The sequence below is a fragment of the Carcharodon carcharias genome, chromosome 3 (assembly GCF_017639515.1).
Source record: "Carcharodon carcharias isolate sCarCar2 chromosome 3, sCarCar2.pri, whole genome shotgun sequence".
In the NCBI taxonomy this organism is placed as follows: Eukaryota; Metazoa; Chordata; class Chondrichthyes; order Lamniformes; family Lamnidae; genus Carcharodon; species Carcharodon carcharias.
The window spans coordinates 67,400,456-67,421,989 of NC_054469.1; the positions used below are offsets into that span (position 1 = coordinate 67,400,456).

General features: G+C 41.3%; 1 protein-coding gene across 1 annotated transcript in view; it reads right to left on the reverse strand.

Moving 5' to 3' along the window:
• The window catches only part of adam22 (ADAM metallopeptidase domain 22), a 473,836-nt gene that overhangs the window by 99,030 nt on the left and 353,272 nt on the right, over positions 1-21,534 (reverse strand). The window contains exons 19-23 of the mRNA XM_041183951.1: positions 18,314-18,364; positions 18,159-18,222; positions 9,316-9,421; positions 7,571-7,690; positions 2,417-2,585 (exon numbers count right to left, since the gene is read on the reverse strand). Coding sequence (XP_041039885.1) covers positions 2,417-2,585; positions 7,571-7,690; positions 9,316-9,421; positions 18,159-18,222; positions 18,314-18,364 — 510 coding nt within the window. The remainder of the gene's footprint in view (positions 1-2,416; positions 2,586-7,570; positions 7,691-9,315; positions 9,422-18,158; positions 18,223-18,313; positions 18,365-21,534) is intronic.

Consider the following 21,534-nt stretch of genomic DNA (forward strand, 5'->3'; position numbering starts at 1 on the left):
TTCCAATAACTGAATGATTAGCAGTGAAGCAACAATAAAAAAATTTACTGTAGATGCTGGAAATCTGAAATAAAAACATTAGGTGTTGGAAATGTTCAGCAGCTCAGGCAGCATCTGTGGAAAGAGAAGTAGAGTTAATATTTCGGATGACCTTGTGTCAGAATGATGCTACTTAGCATTGGAGCCTGGTGCCTATGCTGGGAAAATCTGTTTCTATTTTTCTGATACGAAGCATGTTAATAACGAATCAGGAAACTAATGAAGTATTACATTCTGCTAAGTCTACCTACCCAGAATTTCTATATACACTATAATCTTCACTTGCAGTATTTTCAAGTAATGGACAGAATCTGGATAAAGTAAGAACTTTTCCACATGAAAGTGTGCATTTGAAGCACTAATAATAAAACAGGCTGATATAAAATAAAATTTTCTGTGAATATAAAATGATATTTCACTGAAGGCATAAAGGTGATGGTAAGCCATGATTCATACGCAATATCGCTTGTACCTTCAAACCTTATATTATTCAGCTCCATTCACTTGTGTGATAAACCATCATTTTAGTGAAATTTATAATAAGTTAAAACATTTATTTTAAATGTATGTGGTTAATATAATATATCATAGCTAAGAGGAAGTTAGATATTTGCGGAGATATTTGTCATGTCTCACTGAAAACAATAGCATGTTATCTGTTTCTACATTAGTCTTATAAATTCAGCTCAAACAATACTTACCATTTTCTGCAATGTGGAGACATGCACATTCTACGGTAAGTTAATCCTATTTTGCAATGGAAGTAGCAATCATTAGGTTGGAAAATTCTGAACATAGTTTTTCAACATCAGCAGTAATAGTGGGATGTTAAAGATTCTTATTTTTCTGTACCAGTTAGAGCTCTTATACACAAAACTAAGCTATTGTAAATAAATTCAAACATTTGTTTAGGATAATTATTTTGGCAAAGGGGCTCTCAGTTAAGAAGATTAAGATAAATGCTATAATGCATAGTCCATGTTTGTCTGTGGTTCTTGCTTTAGCTTTGATTGCAAAACTGAAATGTTTTTATTAGCTTTATGTAATATAAAAATCAGCATAACATAAAATAAGTAAAGTTTAAAAATACAAGTATATATACAGAGGCCATATATAAACATAACAGGCAAGACAGGTCCAAAATAATAATAATAAAATTTAAAAATGACATAATAATTCAGGCTATATTATTTGCAAAATTTTAAACATGAGTCTCTCTCACTGCAGGTTACAATTAGAAAGCTGCTTATGTTCTATTATCCTGGACTACCAATGTCCACATATCAGGAGAGCAAGTAGTATCACCAAATAGAACCTTGGGTGATCGTCCTGTAACAAATGATGAATGAAGAATTGGTGACCATTTCACATGAAACAGATCATGTTTGTATTTTAAGTGAACACATTTTTCAACAGATGCACAATTTGACCGACAAGGACACTAAAATGAATATTTCATTTAGCCTTTCAGCACTTGGTAACAGAAGTATAAAGACAAGAAAACTCCACTTGTGAACTTAAAAGGCAGGTTTAATGTTTCATTGAAAATCTTCAACAAGAAAGTAGCTAGAGTGCAACAACATTATATTTTGAAAAATTGAATGACAATATAACAAGTCTGCCAAGGTGAAGGGAAAAACTCCTAAAACAAAAGTATAAAATAATCCTTAGGAACATCAAACTGATAGCAGGCTGGCTGGAAAGCTCATCAATACCAAAAAATCTTAGATCTGTGCATTATACATCAATTTTACTAAATGTCTGAATTCATCAAGAGTGTACCTATTTATATCTTTACACAATATGTGTTCATAATCCAAGTACATTACACAGTACAAGTTAATAATCTAAGCATGTTTTTCACAGATTCAAACTGCAGATGTAGATATTTAGGAGTATTAATTGATGGTTTTACAAATAAAGGTAATGAAATAAAATGACTTGCAAATACTAATTCTCGACAAAATTTAATGTTATGGTCTGAAACTCTTCTGAAACAAGTTAAAACATTATCTTTTATATTTTTAATTATTAGAATTTCATGAGTTTCATTGTTTTTGAGTGAACTTTTCTAGCTAATTTACCTGCTTTGTTAGGTGTGTTTAAATTCAAAATATGTAAAATTGAAACTATTCACCAATGCTTACTAGTGAACAGATTACTTTTTCCCATATATGATTAGAGGTGGTAGCTACATTATTCCTCACCCAGTCAGTTATTGGCATTTATCTAGGTCAAGAAAGACAGAATAATTTCTAGATTCATGTTAACAGAACCAATAAGAATATCAGATACCAGTACCAACTGGTGATGGTAATTACTCAGTTTCCAGCACAGGCACTAATTGTTGAATAATGGAACTTTTTTATGAACCTACCCCATGTCCTGAACATTTTCTTGCACCACTAGTTCCGGGGCAGGTACTGAAATTAAATGCTTTCAGAGGAAGACACTTGTGATTGATGCACATCCTGTCTTGTCCGCACGGGGTTCCATCTTGCACATATCCCAGATCAGTGACTTCATCTAACATGACATGGCCACCACTAGAAAATACATAGAAAACAATATTTCAAAATAGTAGGATTTCTTGAGACTGCTTTTGGCACATTGTAAAACTCATACAGAGTTTGACATAAATATCCTTATCAAAGTCTTTAATTCACTTATTTTAGACTAAGAATAATGTCAGGGAATTTCAACACCGTGGATTAAAACTAATGTTCTAAAGTAAATTCCCAGCCTAAATTCACAATGGCAAAATCTGAAAAGAAACTGCTAAGTAATGGATCCGTTACTGCATCTGTGCTTCCCGCTTTGCCAAGTTTTTGTCACTTTCTCCTTTAAAGCACTGATAAAAAGGAGATTACTTCCATCATCCTGGCCTGATACTGTTTTGTGCAATAGAGCATATAAAATTACAGAGAAACGTCCCAAACCCACGCCCCATTGGGAAACAATCACTCTTTGGGAATTTGACTGGGGGTACCCCCTTAAGTGGCATGGAGAGAGCTTCCCTGTCCAATTAAGCGCTGTGGGTTGGCTCTCAAAGCTGGAGGGCTAATCAGAGGCCTTCCAACTTAAGAGAAGCAGTGGCTGCAATGAACGGTAAGCAATTGAGAGGTTCCTCCTTAACAACTTCATTTTTAGAAATCATTTAAAAAATAGGAATTGCAGAGCCAGGGGATTTGAAAAGTGGTAGAATCCCTTTTACGGGTTAGCCTTTGGCAGCACCCCCACCCAGGCAGGTGGGGGTGTGAGGGGGTGGGGCAGTGGCGGCAGTCCAGCCTGCTGGAGTGCTGACACTCTGGCTTGCTACTGAGTGCCTTCCTCCCTGCAGCTGAACTGCCTCCCCCGACCCCCTGCCCATCGGCTGCCACTACCCACCCTTAACAGTGCTTTAATGAACTTCATTGTTTGCCTTGTGGGAATAGGCGGCCCTGCTGGGCTTCAAATCCACCTTGGTCAAAATGATGAACATATCAGGAGATCTACAATCTGCCTGTGCTGATATTTTTGGATCCCGTCCACCTCCTTTCCCAATGCCAGTGGGGCCCGAAAATCCTGCTCGTCAAGTCAAACTAGTTGCTTTCTTTTACACTACCGATATGGTGGGTAGGGGGAAGACAGCTGTTATGATACATTTGGATTTTCAGAAACCTTTTGATAAGTTTTCACAATTGTGACTAATGATGAGTGATGAAGGTGAAGTGTGATACTAGATATTAATTGACAGCAATAAAGGGAACAGAGTAAGTAGAAACGTTATATATTTTTAATATATACACAAACTTGGCTGGGCTGTAGAAAGTAAAATATGATCCAGATTCAGAGTGGTTAGATCTTTGAAGCAACTAGACTAATAGATGGAAGATGCAATTCTATGTGGATAATTGTGGAATAATTGACAGGGAAGATAAGAACCAATAGAGGGTATGCATTCAATTATCGTGGTACATAAACTTTTGAGGCCATGAGTATATTAGAGAGCTAGGATGAAATAAAATAAAACAATTAGTTGCTTGGTTCCATTATCAGATAGCGGAGATACAAATCAAAAGTGGTCTTCTGCTGTTGTAGAAAGCCAGGTCATCTGGAGTGTTGTATCTAGTTCTTATCATCTGATCATAAATAATACATTTATAAGGGTAGAGACAGAACAACGAAGGTGATCCAGGTATCAGAAACTTAAGCCTGCAGTTAACTGTCTAATTTTACATTATTAGGAAGTTACACAAGCTGTGCATTGAAGCAAAAAATGATAATATAACTTGGGGACTTCCCAGTGCATTAAAGTGAGAGATAAAATATTTAAGTTAGATAACCCCAAGTACTTGGACTTTACACTGGGGATAGTTATACTACAGTTCTGTGTCCAGTTTTGTATCAAGCCATATTTTAGGAATCACCACTGGACCATTTATTTTTCATTCTTTCCAATATTTGAGTAAATGGACAGTCCTACCTACTCTCTTGACATTACATATTAGTTGTCCTTTGCTCTTACAACTGCAAGGTGCAGTCAGCAGCATGACTTGGGTTTGCTAGCTAAACTGTACGAGGCCAGCTGCTGCAGTTAAGGTAACTGAGCTTATTTCTTTGGCAAAGAGGATTTCAAGATAATTTAGTTGAAATTTTCACAATTATGCAGGGAACTGACCAAATTGGCCAAAGTGTTCATTTATAGTCAAGGTTTCAAATATCAGGTGACAATTTAACAAATATGAATAAGAAGGACAGATATTAATCACCCAACGAGTAATAGAATTGTGGAATGAGTTACCAGGGAAAACCATTGAAGTATGCAGAGTATGTAGTTTCAAGAGACGATTATACGTCTTTCTGGAGAAGAAAGGGAATTAATGAATATGTTGAGACTGTAAAAAAGCAGCTGTTGAGCCTAATCATTGAGCTTTTTCCTGTTCCTACATTTCTTTTATGTTTAAAAACATTGAAACACATGTTATGCTTTATTACAAAAAGTGCTATTTATGCTTTCTATTTTGTAAAAACTGTGTGGGAAGTTAAGCTTGAATGACAAATAGTTCATTTAAAAACATATGAGTGCAAAATTAAATTTAATGATGTCACTACGCAAAACATAACAATTGAGCGGAAATGTAAAGTAAATGTTTCACAAGCATCTCAATTGTAATTAATTGCAAACACTATAGAGCTCAATATATGGCCAATCAAGCATGACAATGAATTCAATTAAAATGACTAAATAAGCAAATCTTAAGAAATCATTTGATTCCACTGTGAAACTACAGGCAGTCACTATTAACTGTTATCATTGATGGCTGGCAGCTTTCATTTTCATTAGGGACAGAACACCAGCGTCACGATTATGTACCCCACTCAATTTTCTTTTTCCTTTAAGATACGGGTGTTGTTACAATGGTCAAGCTGATTGGTATCCTCAATTTGCTGTCCCAGCCAAAAGTAAAAATTATGGCCAGCTTTTTTGTAAAATGGGATGAGAGATTTACTGTTAGAAAAATCAGTCTTGTACATGATCATGATGCAGATGAACTTGTGGCTGGCATTGTGGGAAGAAGTGTGCTAAACTTTGCAACTCAACGCCCAAAATTAAGTTGCAAATAAAGAAGAGCTTCATTGGCAGCAAGTTTGGCTTGGGAGCATAAAATCCATGCAAAGGTATGAAATAGGAACAGAAGCATGCCATTTGGCCCCTTGAGCCTGCTCCGTCATTCAATAAGATCATGGCTGATCTATATGTGCTTTGATTTCCACATTCCCATCAACCCCCAATAACCTTTGATTTCCTTGTCTAACCAGAATCTATCTACCTCGGCCTTAAAAATATTCAATGATACCTCCTCTAAGCCAGAGAGTTCCAAAGTCACACAACCCTCTGAGAGAAAAAAATTCTCCTCATCTCTGTCTTAAAAGGGCAACTCCTAATTTTAAAACAGTGCCCCCTAGTTCTGGGCTCATCCACCAGAGAAAACATCCTTTCCCTGCCGACCTTGTCAAAACTGTTCAGGATCTTACATACTTCAGTGAAGTCACCCCTCACTCTTCTAAACTCCAGCAGAAACAAGCCCAGTCTATCTAATCTTTCCTCATAAGACAATTCCAGGTATCAATCTAGTAAACCTCCTCTGAATTGCCTCCAATGCTTTAACACCCTTCCTTAAATAAGGAAACCAAAACCGCATACACTATTTGAGATGTGGTTTCACCAATGCCCTGTATAACAGAAGCATAACATCCTTACTATTATGTTCAATTCCTTTCATAATATAGGATAGCATTCCATTAGCCTTCTTAATTACTTGCTGTACCTGTAACTTTTTGAGTCATGCACTAGAACACCTAGATCCCTCTGCACCTCAAAATCTGCAGCCATTCTTCATTTAATGAATACTCTGTTTTTTTTTTATTCTTCCTGCCAAAGTGAACAACCTTACATTTTCCCACACTATACTCCATCTGCCAGATGTTCTCCCACTTACTCAACTTATCTATATCCATCTGCAACCTCCTTATGTCTTCTTCACAACATACTTTCCTACCTATCTTCCTGTCATCTGAAAATTTAGCTATCATGCCTTCACTCCCCTCATCTAAGTCATTGACTCCACTCGTCACATCCTGCCAATCAGAAGAATACCTATTTTTGCATACTCTCTGTTTTCTACCAGCCAGTCAATCTTCTATCCGTGCTAATATATTACCCCCTACACCATGAACTTTTATTTTCCACAATAACCTTTGATGTGACATCCTATCAAATGCCTTCTGGAAATCCAAATACAGAAACAGGTCTTAAAGAGCTACAGATTATCATTAAAAGGAAAGCTGTGCCGTTGACAGAAAGTGAACTAGTAATTGATAATGGCACAGTGGAGGCAAGTGGGAAACATAGATTTCTTTGATCTGGTGGTCCTCTTGCAGAAAGTGCATTAAAGGTGTCTTAGCATCTGATTTTTAAGAACATTATAATTGGGAGCATGTGTAGGCTGCCCAGGTTCTCAGGCTGGTTCCACCATTCAACACACTTTCCCACCTGATCCTCATATCTCTTGCTTTTAACAATGTCCAAAAATTATTTGTCTTGAATATACTCAATGACTAAACATCAACAACTTCTCAGACAAGGAATTTCAAAGATTCACAAACCTCTGAATGAAAGAATTTCTCCTCATGTCAGTCCGAAATGACCAACCCTTTATGCTGAGATTATAATCCATAGATGAATAGTATCTAGCCAGGGGAATCAGTCCATCAAGGTCTGTCAAGCCCTCTAAGAATGTTATGCATTTCAATAAGATCATTCTTCTAAACTCCAGAGAATAAAGACCTATTAATTTAGCTCAAAATGCTCATTGGAAAATGAACCGCCTGATTTGCCAAATTGCACCTGTGTGTGAGGCCCTGGGCTGGAAAATTTACCTTGTTGCACTAATGAGCAATTTATGAGGAAAATAATACTGTGAATTCATTTTACAGTTTCTTCTCCTGGTTATTTTGTATCTTGTATATGAGAGGTATAGTAAATTACCTGCAGTTGATATGCTTGTGTTTCTGTAAGAAGGTTGAGATAGTCACATCACCTGAGAGTTCTCCTATTCTTGGCACCCCGGTGGTATCATCGCACAACAGATAACCACAAAGTACATCTCTGGATCAAATCAAAAGCAGTCAGGTTCATGCTAAATGCAAGATTAATTTTGTATACAGTACTTAATTGCTCATACTTACAAGCTGATCATTACATTTCTCAATTTCAATTTGCATATTTTGCTTCAAGTTAATCTTTCAGGAACCATGTAACATTAAGTACTACTTGTGTGCAACATAGGCTGAATTTGAAGTAAACAGACAGCATTAAAATTCAAATTACTTAAGGAATGAGTGCAGTCATTTATTTAATTAACTTCTGTAAAGAGATATGGCTAACTTCACTTGTTTCTTTTGCAGTAATGTAAATTGCATTGAAATCCAACAGTGCAGGACTAGTAGCTGACATCAATGCGACATCAGCATTCATGCCCATTCACCCAGTATACATTCTGTACAAAACCAATGAACCCTATAGTAACAATGGCATGTGTGGTTACAAAAAGCTTTAAACATCAGCCATTCATAATATTCTTTAAAAATCTGCTGTTACTACAACTCTAAAAAAACCAGACATTTAAAGTATCAATAGCAGAAATAATAAGCACTTTAACATATGTAAATAAACACTGAGGCATTGACAAAATAGATCTAAGGGAAAAAGGTTGTCAGTCCAGCAATGTTTTCCCTTGTGTCCAGTTTAAACAAATTAGTGGAGATCTGGGCTTTCAGTATATAAATCAAGAAATAATGGGGGCATGTAAGAAAAGTACTGCAATAATTGTGGGAGATTGGATGAATAAAATTGGCAAAGGGAACTTGGAGGATGACTTCACAGAGTGTATGTGGGATAGTTGGTAAGGGGTGTAGGGGTGTGTGGATTTTCAGGAAAATGCAAGGCAGTGGGCCCATCGGCAAATGGTCAAGTTGTGCAAGAGCTTACTCGCAGCAAAAAGCTAAGATTTTGAAGCTGTCTGAGAACTGTTTGTGTAAGATAAAGGCAAGCACCTAATGTAGATGCGTCTCTCTATAAAATAAGAGACCACAGATATAAAAGCCTTGAGATACAGTGGTAAATACAAAAGGCATTATATAATTATGTAAGGTTAGCAACAACCACACAAACTATTTCTGGTTGGTCAAGGAAAGCAGGCTCAACTATTGGGCTGAAGATGATTAGGGAGAGGGAGGGGTTAATTGGATAAGAATCAGGATAAAAGAGCGCCTCCCAAGCAGATGTACATTGTGGAGAGATCTAGAGGCAAGAGAACAAGATAGGAGTTAAGAAGGGAGAGAGAGGAACAGGGAAGAAGAGGCAAAGACCTAAAGTTGCAAGAACAGAAGTCATTGTGCACTCCCTGCCCTGTCATAATAAGGGAAGTATATAACCCAGGTTAGACTGTAAATCACTGCCTGAGTTTATTGCTGTAGTTTACATGAAAACTTAATAAACTTGTTCTGACTTCATCTCATTAGTCTCACGTCTGAGGTTTTGCTATCCATTCCCATAACAATGAGGGGTTCAGCACCCCCAAAAATCAACAGGATGGATGTTTGTCTAACAATCATTTCACTTCCAAAATAAATTCTTGTGTGAAGTGTTTTGAAACTTTTTGGTCCGTTAACACAAAATTTAAATGGCAGTATTATCATACGTGAAATGGTGTTGGTGAGGAAGTTACTTACTGTTTATTACATTGGATCCAGGTGTCTTTGTTTTTGCCACAGTTTCCTTTCTCGGTCCCTTCAATGTTAAGCTTCTCATAACATAATTTGTCTGCAGCTCTTGCTCCTAAGAAATAAATGGATGTATTTTAGTTTCTAACAAAAACCATTAAAAGAATTCAAAGACCCTAACACCATAAAACAGGAGCAGAAATTAGGCCATTCGGCCCATTGAGTCTGCTCTGTCATTCAATCATGGCTGATATGTTTCTCAACCCCGTTCTCCCGCCTTCTCCCTGTAACCTTTGATCCCCTTACTAATCAAGAACCTATCTATTTCGGTCTTAAATACACTCAATGACGTGGCCTCCACAGCCTTCTGTGGAAATGAATTCCATAGATTCACCACTCTCTGGCTAAAGAAGTTTCTCCTCATCTCTGTTCTAAAAGGTCTTCCCGTTACTCTGAGGCTGTACCCTCGGATGCTAGTCTCTCCTACTAATAGAAACATCTTCCCCACGTCCACGTTATCCAGGCCTTTCAGTATTCTGTAAGTTCAATCAGATCCCCCCTCATCCTTCTAAACTCCATCGAGTATAGACCCAGAGTCCTCAAACGTTCCTCATATGTTAAGCCTTTCATTCCTGGGATCATACTTGTGTACCTCCTCTGGACCCTCTCCAGGGCCAGCACATCCTTCCTGAGATGCAGAGCCCAAAATTGCTCACAATATTCCAAATGTGTCTGACCAGAGCCTTATAAAGCCTCAGCAGCACATCTCTGCTTTTATATTCTAGTCCTCTTGAAATAAATGCCAACATTGCATTTGCCTTCCTAACTACCGACTCAACCTGCAAGTTAACCCTAAGAGAATCCTGGACTAGGACTCCCAAGTCCCTTTGCACTCCAGATTTCTGAATTCTCTCCCCATTTAGAAAATAGTCTATGCTTCTATCCTTCCTACCAAAGTGCATGACCTCACACTTCCCCACATTGTATTCCATCTGCCACTTCTTTTCCCATTCTCCTAACCTGTCCAAATCCTTCTGTAGCCTCCCCACCTCCTCAATACTACCTGCCCCTCCAACTATCTTTGTATCATCTGCAAACTTAGCCAGAATGCCCTCAGTTCCTTCATCTAGATCATTAATGTATAAAGTGAAAAGTTGTGGTCCCAACACTGACCCCTGCGGAACTCCACCAGTCACCAGCCGCCATCCTGAGAAGGACCCCCTTATCTCCACTCTCTGCCTCCTGCCAGACTGCCAATCTTCTATCCATGCTAGTACCTTGCCTCTAACACCATGGGCTCTTATCTTACTGAGCAGCCTCCTGTGCGGCACCTTGTCAAAGGCCTTCTGGAAGTCCAAGTAGATAACATCCATTGGCTCTCCTTTGTCTAACCTGCTCATTACTGCCTCAAAGAATTCTAAGAGATTTGTCAGGCATGACCTCCCCTTGACGAAACCATGCTGACTTTGCCCTATTTTACCATGCACTTCCAAGTATTCTGAAATCTCATCCTTAATAATGGACTCTAAAATCTTACCAACAACCGGGGTCAGGCTAATCAGCCTGTAATTTCCCGTCTTTTGCCTCACTCCCTTCTTAAACAAGGTGGCTACATTAGTGATTTTCCAGTCCTCTGGGACCCTCTCTGACTCCAGTGATTCTTGAAAGATCACCACTAACGCCTCCACTATCTCTTCAGCTATCTCCTTCAGAACTCTGGGATGTAATCCATCTGGTCCAGGTGATTTATTGACCTTCAGACCTTTCAGTTTTCCTATCACCTTCTCCTTGGTAATGGCCAACATACTCACCTCTGCCCCCCCGACTCTCTTGAACTTTGGGGATGTTACTTGTGTCTTCTACCATGAAGACTGATGCAAAGTACCTATTCAGTTCCTCTGCCATTTCTTTGTTCCCCACTACTTCTTCTCCAGCGTCATTTTCCAGTGGCCCAATGTCCACTTTTGCCTCTCTCTTACCCTTTATATATCTAAAAAAAACTCTTGCAATCTTCTTTTATATTACTGGCTAGTTTAACCTCATATTTAATCTTCTCCCTCCTTATTTCTTTTTTAGTTGTCCTCTGTTGGTCTTTGTAGGCTTCCCAATCCCCTGGTTTCTCACTGCTCTTCGCTGCATTGTATGCTTTCTCTTTAGCTTTTATGCTGTCCCTGACTTCCCTTGTCAGCCTCATCCTCCCTTTAGTATGCTTCTTCTTCCTAGGGATGAATTTTTGTTGTCTCCCCCAAATTACTCCCAGAAACTCCTGCCAATGCTGTTCTATTGTCTTTCCTGCTAGGCTCATCTCCCAGTCAATTCTGGCCGGCTCCTCCCTCATGTCTCTGTAGTTGCTTTTATTCAACTGTAATACCATTACATCTGATTCCAATGTTTTCCTCTCAAATTGCAGGGTAAATTCAATCATATTATGGTCACTTCCTCGTAGGTTTCCTTCACCTTAAGCTCCCTTATCAAATCTGCCTTATTACACATCACTAAATCTAGAATTGCCTGTTCCCTAGTGGGCTCCACCACAAGCTGCTCCAAAAAGCCATGTTGTAGACATTCCATTTTGACTCCCACAGCTACCTCGACTACAGCACCTCACACCCCGCTTCCTGTAAGGACTCCATTCCATTCTCTCAGTTCCTTCGCCTCCGTCGCATCTGTTCTGATGATGCCACTTTCAAAAACAGTTCCTCTGACATGTCTTCCTTCTTCCTTAACCAAGGTTTTCCACCTACGGTCGTTGACAGGGCCCTCAACCGTGTCTGGCCCATCTCCCGCGCATCCGCCCTCACACCTTCCTCTCCCTCCCAGAAACATGATAGGGTCCCCCTTGTCCTCATTTATCACCTCACCAGCCTCTGCATTCAAAGGATCATCCTCCGCCATTTCCGCCAACTCCAGCATGATGCCACCACCAAACACATCTTCCCTTCACCCCCACTGGCGGCATTTCGCAGGGATCGTTCCCTCTGGGACACCCTGGTACACTCCTCGATCGCCCCCTACACCTCAACCCCCTCCCACGGCACCTTCCCATGCAAGCACAGAAGGTACAACACCTGCCCCTTTACTTCCCCTCTCCTCACCATCCAACGGCCCAAACACTCCTTTCAAGTGAAGCAGCATTTCACTTGCAATTCCCTCAATTTAGTCTACTGAATTCATTGCTCCCAATATGGTTTCCTCTACATTAGAGAGACCAAACGTAGACTGGGTGACCGCTTTGCAGAACACATTCGGTCTGTCCGCAAGCATTACCCAGACCTCCCTGTCGCTTGCCATTTCAACACTCCACCCTGGTCTCATGCCCACATGTCCGTCCTTGGCCTGCTGCATTGTTCCAGTGAAGCTCAACGCAAACTGGAGGAACAGCACCTTATCTCCCAACTAGGCACTTTACAGCCTTCCGGACTGAATATTGAGTTCAACAATTTTAGATCATGAACTCTCTCCTTCATCCCCACCCCCTTTCCTATCCCCCCTTTCCTTTCCAATAATTTATATAGATTTTTCTTTTCCCACCTATTTCCATTATTTTTAAATGTATTTTCATCCATTGTTTTATCTCTACCTTTTAGCCTATTTTGATCTACCCTGCTTGTCCTGCTTTCTACCCTTAAGTAGCACATTCCTTAGATAATATCACCACCTTCAACACCTCTTTGTCCTTTTGTCTATGACATCTTTTGGTTATCTCAACCAATCACTGGCCCTCTATCCAGCTATACTTTCCCCCCCACCCCCGCCGGCCCCTAAACCAGCTTATATTTCACCTCTCTTCTATTTTTACTTAGTTCTGTTGAAGGGTCATTTGGACTCAAAACATTAACTGTCTTCCTCTCCGCAGATGCTGCCAGACCTGCTGAGATTTTCCAGGTATTTTTGTTTTTGTCACAAATTCCTTTTCTTGGGATCCACTACCAACCTGATTTTCCCAGTCTACCTGCATATTGAAATCCCCATGATCACTGTCACCTTGCCTTTCTTACATGCCTTTTCTATCTCCTGGTGTATCTTGTGCCCCACATCCTGACTACTGTTTGGAGGCTTGTACATAACTCCCATTAAGGTTTTTGTACCTTTGCGGTTCCTCAACTCTACCCACACAGATTCTACATCATCTGACCCTACGTCATTTCTTGCTATCAATTTTATTTCATTTCTTACTAACAAAGCAACCCCACCCCCTCTGCCAACCTGCCTATTTTTTCGATAGGATATATATCCTTCGATATTTAGCTCCCAGTCCTGATCCCTTTACAGCCATGTCTCCATGATGCCCACCACATCATACCTGTCAATTTCAGTCTGCACCACAAGCTCATTTACCTTATTTCGTATACTGCGTGCATTCAGATACAACACCTTCAGTCCTGTATTTCCCGTCCCTTTTCTCATTGTCGTCCCTTTATTTGATGTGCTTGAAGTTAGATTCCTAGCCCTTTCCAAACACTCTGTCCTATTTTGTGTTCTGGGGACTTTAATAGCCTCTCCTGGGCTCTCCTTTCTTTTCAGTTTTTTCATAATTTTCCATGAAATTGAATCCACCCCCCCCCCACCTCAACGCTAACCTGCTGCTTTGTTTCCCGTTAGTCATAAGTCTTGGAGTTTTACCCTTCCCTCCCCCCCACTTTCTAGTTTAAAGTCCTGTTGACCATCCCATTTACCCTTTTCGCTAGAACATTGGTCCCAGATCAGTTCAGGTGGAGACCGTCCCAACGGTACAGATCCCTCCTGTTCCAAAGTTGATGCCTGTGCCCCATGAAATGCAACCCCTCTTTCCCGCACCACTCCTTTAGCCACGGTATTTACTTCCCTTATTCTCGCGTCCCAATGCCAATCGGCACGTGGCTCGGGTAGTAATCCAGAGATTATAACCCTTGAAGACCTGTTCTTTAATTTAGTTCCTAGTTCCTGATAATCCCCAAACAGGTCCTCTTTCCTAGTCTTACCTATGTTATTTGTCCCGATGTGGCCCACAACAACTGGATCTTCCTCCTCCCTCTCCAATCTCCTTTCAAGCCAGTCAGAGCTATCCCTCACCCTGGCACCGGGCAGGCAACATACCATGCAGGACTCTCGATCCTGCTTACAAAGGATGCTATTAATTCTCCTAATTATAGAATCTCCTACAACTACCAGAGGAAGAAAGTTGGGGAAGAATTTTCCAGTCGGCGAGCAGGGGCATAAAATGACAGAGCAGCCCAACAGGCACAGCTTGGCACTTATGTTGAGATGTGCCCATCACTAACTCTCAGGGTTATAGGAGAATCTTTCAAATAATTTAGTTGCCAAAAATAACATGCCTACATGCTGGATAACTGCCAATACACCCCTGCAGTTCTAGGCTGTGTTTAAAATAGATTTAACAATGGCCATGTGCCTTTTTATGGCATATAATTCAACATGGAAGTGACATGATTGGTATTCCTCAGCATGTTCACACCTTTCTGCTTTTTTTTCATTTGTTCATGGAATTTGGATATTGCTAGCTAGGCCAACATTTATTGTCTATCCTTAATGGCCCTTGTTCAGAGGACATTTAAGAGTCAACCACATTGCTCTGGGTCTGGAGTCATATGTAGGCCAGACAAGGTAAGGATGGAAGATTTCCTTCCCTAAAGGACATTGGTGAACTAGATGGGTTTTTACAACAATTGACAATGGTTATCCTTAGTATTTTAATTCTAGATTTTTACTGAATTCAAATTTCACCACCATCTGCTGTGGTGGGATTTGAACCTGGGTCCCCAGAGCATTACCCTGTGACAATACCACTATGCCACCACCTCCCCCGCAACTGACACTGGGGGCAGAGTTACATAGGGGGCGGATGGCTCGCTCCCCAGGAAATCACCGACCTGCCCTGCAGCCATAACGTGCTGTGGGATTATTAACAAGTGGGCTAGCAGCTCCATCAGCCCAGGCAGTGCCAGGAGGATGTCGGTGACAGCTGCTGGGGAAAACAGGATCCCAAGGCATTGGATTCAGGAGCAGGTAAGTCCGGGGTCTTGGGCCGGGAAGGTTTGAGAAGGTTAGGGAGAGGGCCAGTGGGTGGGGGAGGGGGTGGGCTTAAGGGAGTGAGCAGGTAGGAAGGAAGGAGGTGGGGTTCAAGTGCCCGCCCATCCCCTATATTATCAAGGTGAACTCAGGTGTGGGCGAGAAGCCCACCCCAATTTACGTGCCCCCCCTGCAGGAAACAGGCCCTCTGAGGGGGCACATAAAATTCAGCCCAGGATTTCAAAAATGGGGACTCATAATTTTTGCAAGTAAAAAGCTATCAACAATTAGAGGGGCGATAGTAACTACGGGCAGCTAATTAAAATTCAGTCAGGTGACTAACTTGCCAATGACCTGCTCCCGTCCCGATGACTCGAATTTTAACTTGCACTTTTGTGCAGGCAGCTTGGACATCGACCTAAAGCCAGTGGTGATCCTTCTTTAAGTATGCAGGTCGGGATGCAACGATGCCATTGGGTTCTGCCTGCAATTGAATGGGTGGCCTGAGGTGTGAATTTCCTGCCAAGTGAGGACAGTGGCAGCAGGATCCAGTGGTTGGAAGGGATCCGAACAGGTATGTTTATTAAAAAAATGTAAGTTTCTTTGTGGGAGGTTTGGGTCTCCCCTGCCTGGGCTGCCCTCCATTTTCCTTCTTGCAAGACTGTCGGCAAAACCTCCAAAAAAACTCTCTCTGCAGCTAGTATCTGACAAATGTTCCTTCACGACTGGCCAAAGGCCCCCTGCTGCACCAAAATTCCATGCCTACTTCTAACCAGCCAGCTGACTGATTTGCAGGAGAAATGGCAGCTTAGAAATGAAGGATAACCCCAAGAAAAATCCACTGGCCAACAACTTGTTCTACACAGAAAAAAATATATTTTGAGTGTGCCATTTCCTACCTATCCAAGATGATTCCACATTTCCAAAATGAAAGTTTAGCCATACAGTAATAAAGATTATAAAATGCATCACAGTTTAATTTAACAGTTGAAGACAATCGAGTAGCATAGAAGCTTACAGTGGACAGAGGTAAATAAAGTTAGGAAGAGATGATAGCTGAAGAAAGAAGACAACTACTGTACAATGACCACAGATGACAACTTGCCACAGGTGTCCTCTGAGGTGAAGCCCAAACATACCAGGAGAGGACAGCATTGTCCAACATTAGCACAGTCAATTTATAAAGAGGCTGTATATCATATTCTCATGTAATTTAGTTATATATTAATCAACAAGACACTGTTAGGCCATTTAACAGTCTCTTTCAAGGCACTAATCAATTTCCCAACCCGGTTCTGCAGCTAATAGTCCTATATACAGCCCATTTAAAAAACTTGCCACGGTGCTCAATTCTCATTTCCATTATCTTGTTTAAATTATTAAATTTCTTTTAACACTCTTGACTTATCCTTTTCTCTAATACCGCCAACACCATTTGGTGCTTTTGGGAAAAGCTAATGGCAACATAAGGAAAAAAATGAGGGAATGTGGGCAGGGGCAATAAATTAGAAAAAGAGAAAAGCACAGAGAAAATAAGCAGTTGGAGATATTGAAGAGGAACAAAAAAAACAACATAAGCAGAAAGTGAAACAAAGGAAGATTTACAGTTTTGGCCTGATGGGAAAGCCATCACTTCTTCCCCACTCAGGCATCAACAAAAATTGCAGAATCGGTCCCAATTATGTCACTGGGGCTTCAACTGCTTATTTAAACAGGAGGCCCACCAGCTTGGGGTGAGTGTCCTGCTGATCTTCTCAAAGGTGCAGGTGGTGAGGCAATGGGATTGGAGAGGGCAAGGGACTGCCCTCGTTTTAACTGGCCCTCCTCAGTTTCTGCCAGCTGGGAGGTGAGACAGGGAAAGAGCTGAGAAAGAGAAATAAAACACAAAGAACAATGGCTTTCATTTATACAGCATTCCTCATGTGCAATAAATAAAGATTGACACACGAAAAGAGGAAGAACAAAATGAGAGAGCGAGAGAGAGAAAATAAAACAACTGTTTATCTGAGCTTGTAGTATATCTGCTTATATTTTTGTCCAGGCTGGGTTGGATATTCAACATTCTATTGTACTAAAAACATCACTCATCATGTTTTAAAGGTCTAATTTTCAAAAAGGATTTCTTGCTGGCAAGCAAAACGTTCCTGACATAACAGGGTGGAATTCCCTATTTAGTCTTGGTTCTATTGCTGCTGAAACTGTGCTGCTTATGCTTTGGGGCACGAAGGAACAGCATTGGAACTGTTGCTCCAAAGTCACAAACATGATATTAAAGCATCTAAATATGTACACTTAGTTCAGTCATGATTGTGACTTTGACAATCTGATGAGGCTCTTTCCCAAGCTCCACACAGACCGACATAATGAATGTGTGATAGAGGTCTTTCTGCTTATGGCCAGATTCAAACTGGCAAACCCGAGTTAAGTACTGGCATTGGCAGCTGTTTAACTATTTGACCACCGTGTGGTCAAATGGACTCTGAAAACCCCCATTTTAATGAGAGGTGTCTCTAGCTTTGATTTGGATTGTTTCCATGGTTATCCCAGTGGGCACACATGTCATTAGAGGCAGCCCTGTGAATCAGATGGAACAATAAGTGTTGAATATTGAATATTTTGAAAACCTTACAAATGAAATTATTAAATCCAAAGTAAAAGGTGAAAACTGATTGCCCATAGAATATGATTCATTCTCCAATCTGACAATTCATGCAGGACAATTCAAAGTACTGGAGTAATATATAAATATAATGTAAATATAAAGCAAAATATGGATTAATGAATAAACCAAAATACGAAAGGCTTTTTATTTTGTGTCATAATATGTTTAAAAATCTACTTACTTTCTCCCCACACGTATTTGCATTGTCGCTCTCTAGCTTTACATCTTCCACCATAACAAAGTCCCTGAAAGAAATGCAATGAGGTAAGTACAGAGCAGATAACCTTTAGAGATCAATCTGATTCACCAAAGGAGAAATCAAACTCCATTATATACCTGATCATTGTCACAGGCGTAGCCATCCATTTTATGCACATTTGGTGGGCACTTTAGAAAAAAAAGAAAAGGATGGTTAGCGTTATGATGCACAATATTTCCAGAGGTGATATGACATGATCAGGATGGCCTGGCATTTATATACATAATACTGAGTCAATGTTGTGCATGAATCATAAGGAAGGCAGATATAATGCATAGGAGTAGAATTTCCTTTTAGGTGTTCCACAGGGAATACTAAATAATACTATATTGAAAGACTCAGCAGGAAAAACTCAGCAGGTCCGGCAGCATCGGTGGAGAAGACAAGAGTTGACGTTTTGAGTCCTCATGACCCTTCAACAGAACTGAGTAATATTAGGAGAGGGGTGAAATATAAGCTGGTTTAAGGTGGGGGGAGAGAAGTGGGGGGTGGGTGTGGTTGTAGGGACATGCAAGCAAATAATCAAAAGATGTCACAGACAAAAGAAGAAAGAGGTGTTGAAGGTGGTGATATTATCTAAAGAAATGTGCTAATTAAGAATGGATGGCAGGACACACAAGGTACAGCTCTAGTGGGGGTGGGGTGGAAAGACTAACAGGGCATAAAAGATATAGATTTAAAAAATAATGGAAATAGGTGGGAAAAGAAAAATCTATATAAATTTTTGGAAAAAACAAAAGGAAGGGGGAAGAAACGGAAAGGGGTGGGGATGGAGGAGGGAGTTCAAGATCTAAAGTTGTTGAATTCAATATTCAGTCCGGAAGGCTGTAAATTGCCCAGTTGGAAGATGAGGTGCTGTTCCTCCAGTTTGCGTTGGGCTTCTCTGGAACAATGCAGCAAGCCAAGGACAGACATGTGGGCAAGAGAGCAGGGTGGATTGTTAAAACGAGAGGTTTGAGTCTTTCTTGCAGACAGACCGCAGGTGTTCTGCAAAGTGGTCGCCCAGTTTACGTTTGGTCTCTCCAATGTAGAGGAGACCGCATTGGGAGCATTGAATACAGTAGACTAAGTTAGGGGAAATGCAAGTGAAATGCTGCTTCACTTGAAAGGAGTGTTTGGGCCCTTGGACGGTGAGGAGAGAGGAAGTAAAGGGGCAGATGTTGCATCTTTTGCATGGGCATGGGGAGGTGCCATAGATGAGGGTTGAGGAGTGGGGGGGTGATGGAGGAGTGGACCAGGGTGTCCCAGAGGGAATGATCCCTACAGAATGCCGCCGGTGGGGGGGTGAAGGGAAGATGTGTTTGCTGGTGGCATCATGCTGGAGTTGGCGGACATGGCGGAGGATGATCTTTTGAATGCGGAGGCTGGTGGGGTGATAAGTGAGAACAAGGGGGACCCTATCATATTTCTGGGAGGGAGGAGAAGGTGTGAGGGCAGATGCACAGGAGATGGGCCGGACACGGTTGAGGGCCCTGTCAACGACTGTGGGTGGAAAACCTCGGTTAAGGAAGAAGGAGGACATGTCAGATGAACTGTTTTTGAAGGTAGCATCGTCAGAACCAATGCGACGGAGGTGAAGGAACTGAGAGAATGGGATGGAGTCCTTACAGGAAGCGAGGTGTGAGGAGCTGTAGTTGAGGTAGCTGTGGGAGTCGGTAGGCTTGTAATGGATATTGGTGGACAGTCTATCACCAGAAACAAGATTACTTCGGTGCTGCTTCATGCTCTCGTCGGGACCTGGAAAAATTTATTAATTTTGCTTCCAATCTCCACCCCTCCATCATTTTTACATGGTCCATCTCTGACACTTCCCTTCCCTTCCTTGACCTCACTGTCTCAATTTCTGGTGATAGACTGTCCACCAATATCCATTACAAGACTACCGACTCCCACAGCTACCTCAACTACAGCTCTTTACACCTCGCTTCCTGTAAGGACTCCATCCCATTCTCTCAGTTCCTTCGCCTCCGTCGCATCTGTTCTGATGATGCTACCTTCAAAAACAGTTCCTCTGACATGTCCTCCTTCTTCCTGAACCAAGGTTTTCAACCCACGGTCGTTGACAGGGCCCTCAACCGTATCTGGCCCATCTCCCACGCATCCGCCCTCACGCCTTCTCCTCCCTCCTAGAAACACGATAGGGTCCCCCTTGTCCTCACTTATCACCCCACCCGCCTCTGCATTCAAAAGATCATCCTCTGCCATTTCCGTAACTCCAGCAAGATGACACCACCAAACACATCTTCCCTTCAACCCCTCTTGCGGCATTCCGTAGGGATCATTCCCTCCGGGACACCCTGGTCCACTCCTCCATCACCCCCTACTCCTCAACCCTCATCTATGGCACCTCCTCATGCCCACGCAAAAGATGCAACACCTGCCCCTTCACTTCCTCTCTCCTCACCGTCCAAGGGCCCAAATGCATTTCACTTGCATTTCCCCTAACTTAGTCTACTGCATTCATTGCTCCCAATGCGGTCTCCTCTACATTGGAGAGACCAAACGTAAACTGGGCAACCGCTTTGCAGAACACCTGCGGTCTGTCCACAAGAAAGACCCAAACCTCCCTGTTGCTTGCCATTTTAACAATCCACCCTGCTCTCTTGCCCACATGTCTGTCATTGGCTTGCTGCATTGTTCCAGAGAAGCCCAACGCAAACTGGAGGAACAGCACCTCATCTTCCGACTAGGGACTTTACAGCCTTCCGGACTGAATACTGAATTCAACAACTTTAGATCTTGAACTCCCTCCTCCAAGCCCACCCCTTTCCGTTTCTTCCCCCTTCCTTTTGTTTTTTCCAAAAATTTATATAGATTTTTCTTTTCCCACCTATTTCCATTATTTTTTAAATCTATATCTTTTATGCCCTGTTAATCTTTCCACCCCACCCCTACTAGAGCTGTACCTTGTGTGTCCTGCCATCCATTCTTAATTAGCACATTTCTTTAGATAATATCACCACCTTCAACACCTTTGTTCTTTTGTCTGTGACATCTTTTGATTATTTGTTCCTATCACTGCTTGCTTGTCCCTACAACCACAACCCCCCCCTCCCACAACTTCTCTCCCCCCACCTTAAACCAGCTTATATTTCACCCCTCTCCTAATATTACTCAGTTCTGTTGAAGGGTCATGAGGACTCGAAAAGTCAACTCTTTTCTTCTCTGCCAATGCTGCCGGATCTGCTGAGTTTTTCCAGGTAATTCTGTTTTTGTTTTGGATTTCCAGCATCCGCAGTTTTTTGTTTTAATACTATATTGAGTATGACTCAACACATGATCAGCGTGCCTGCAGAAT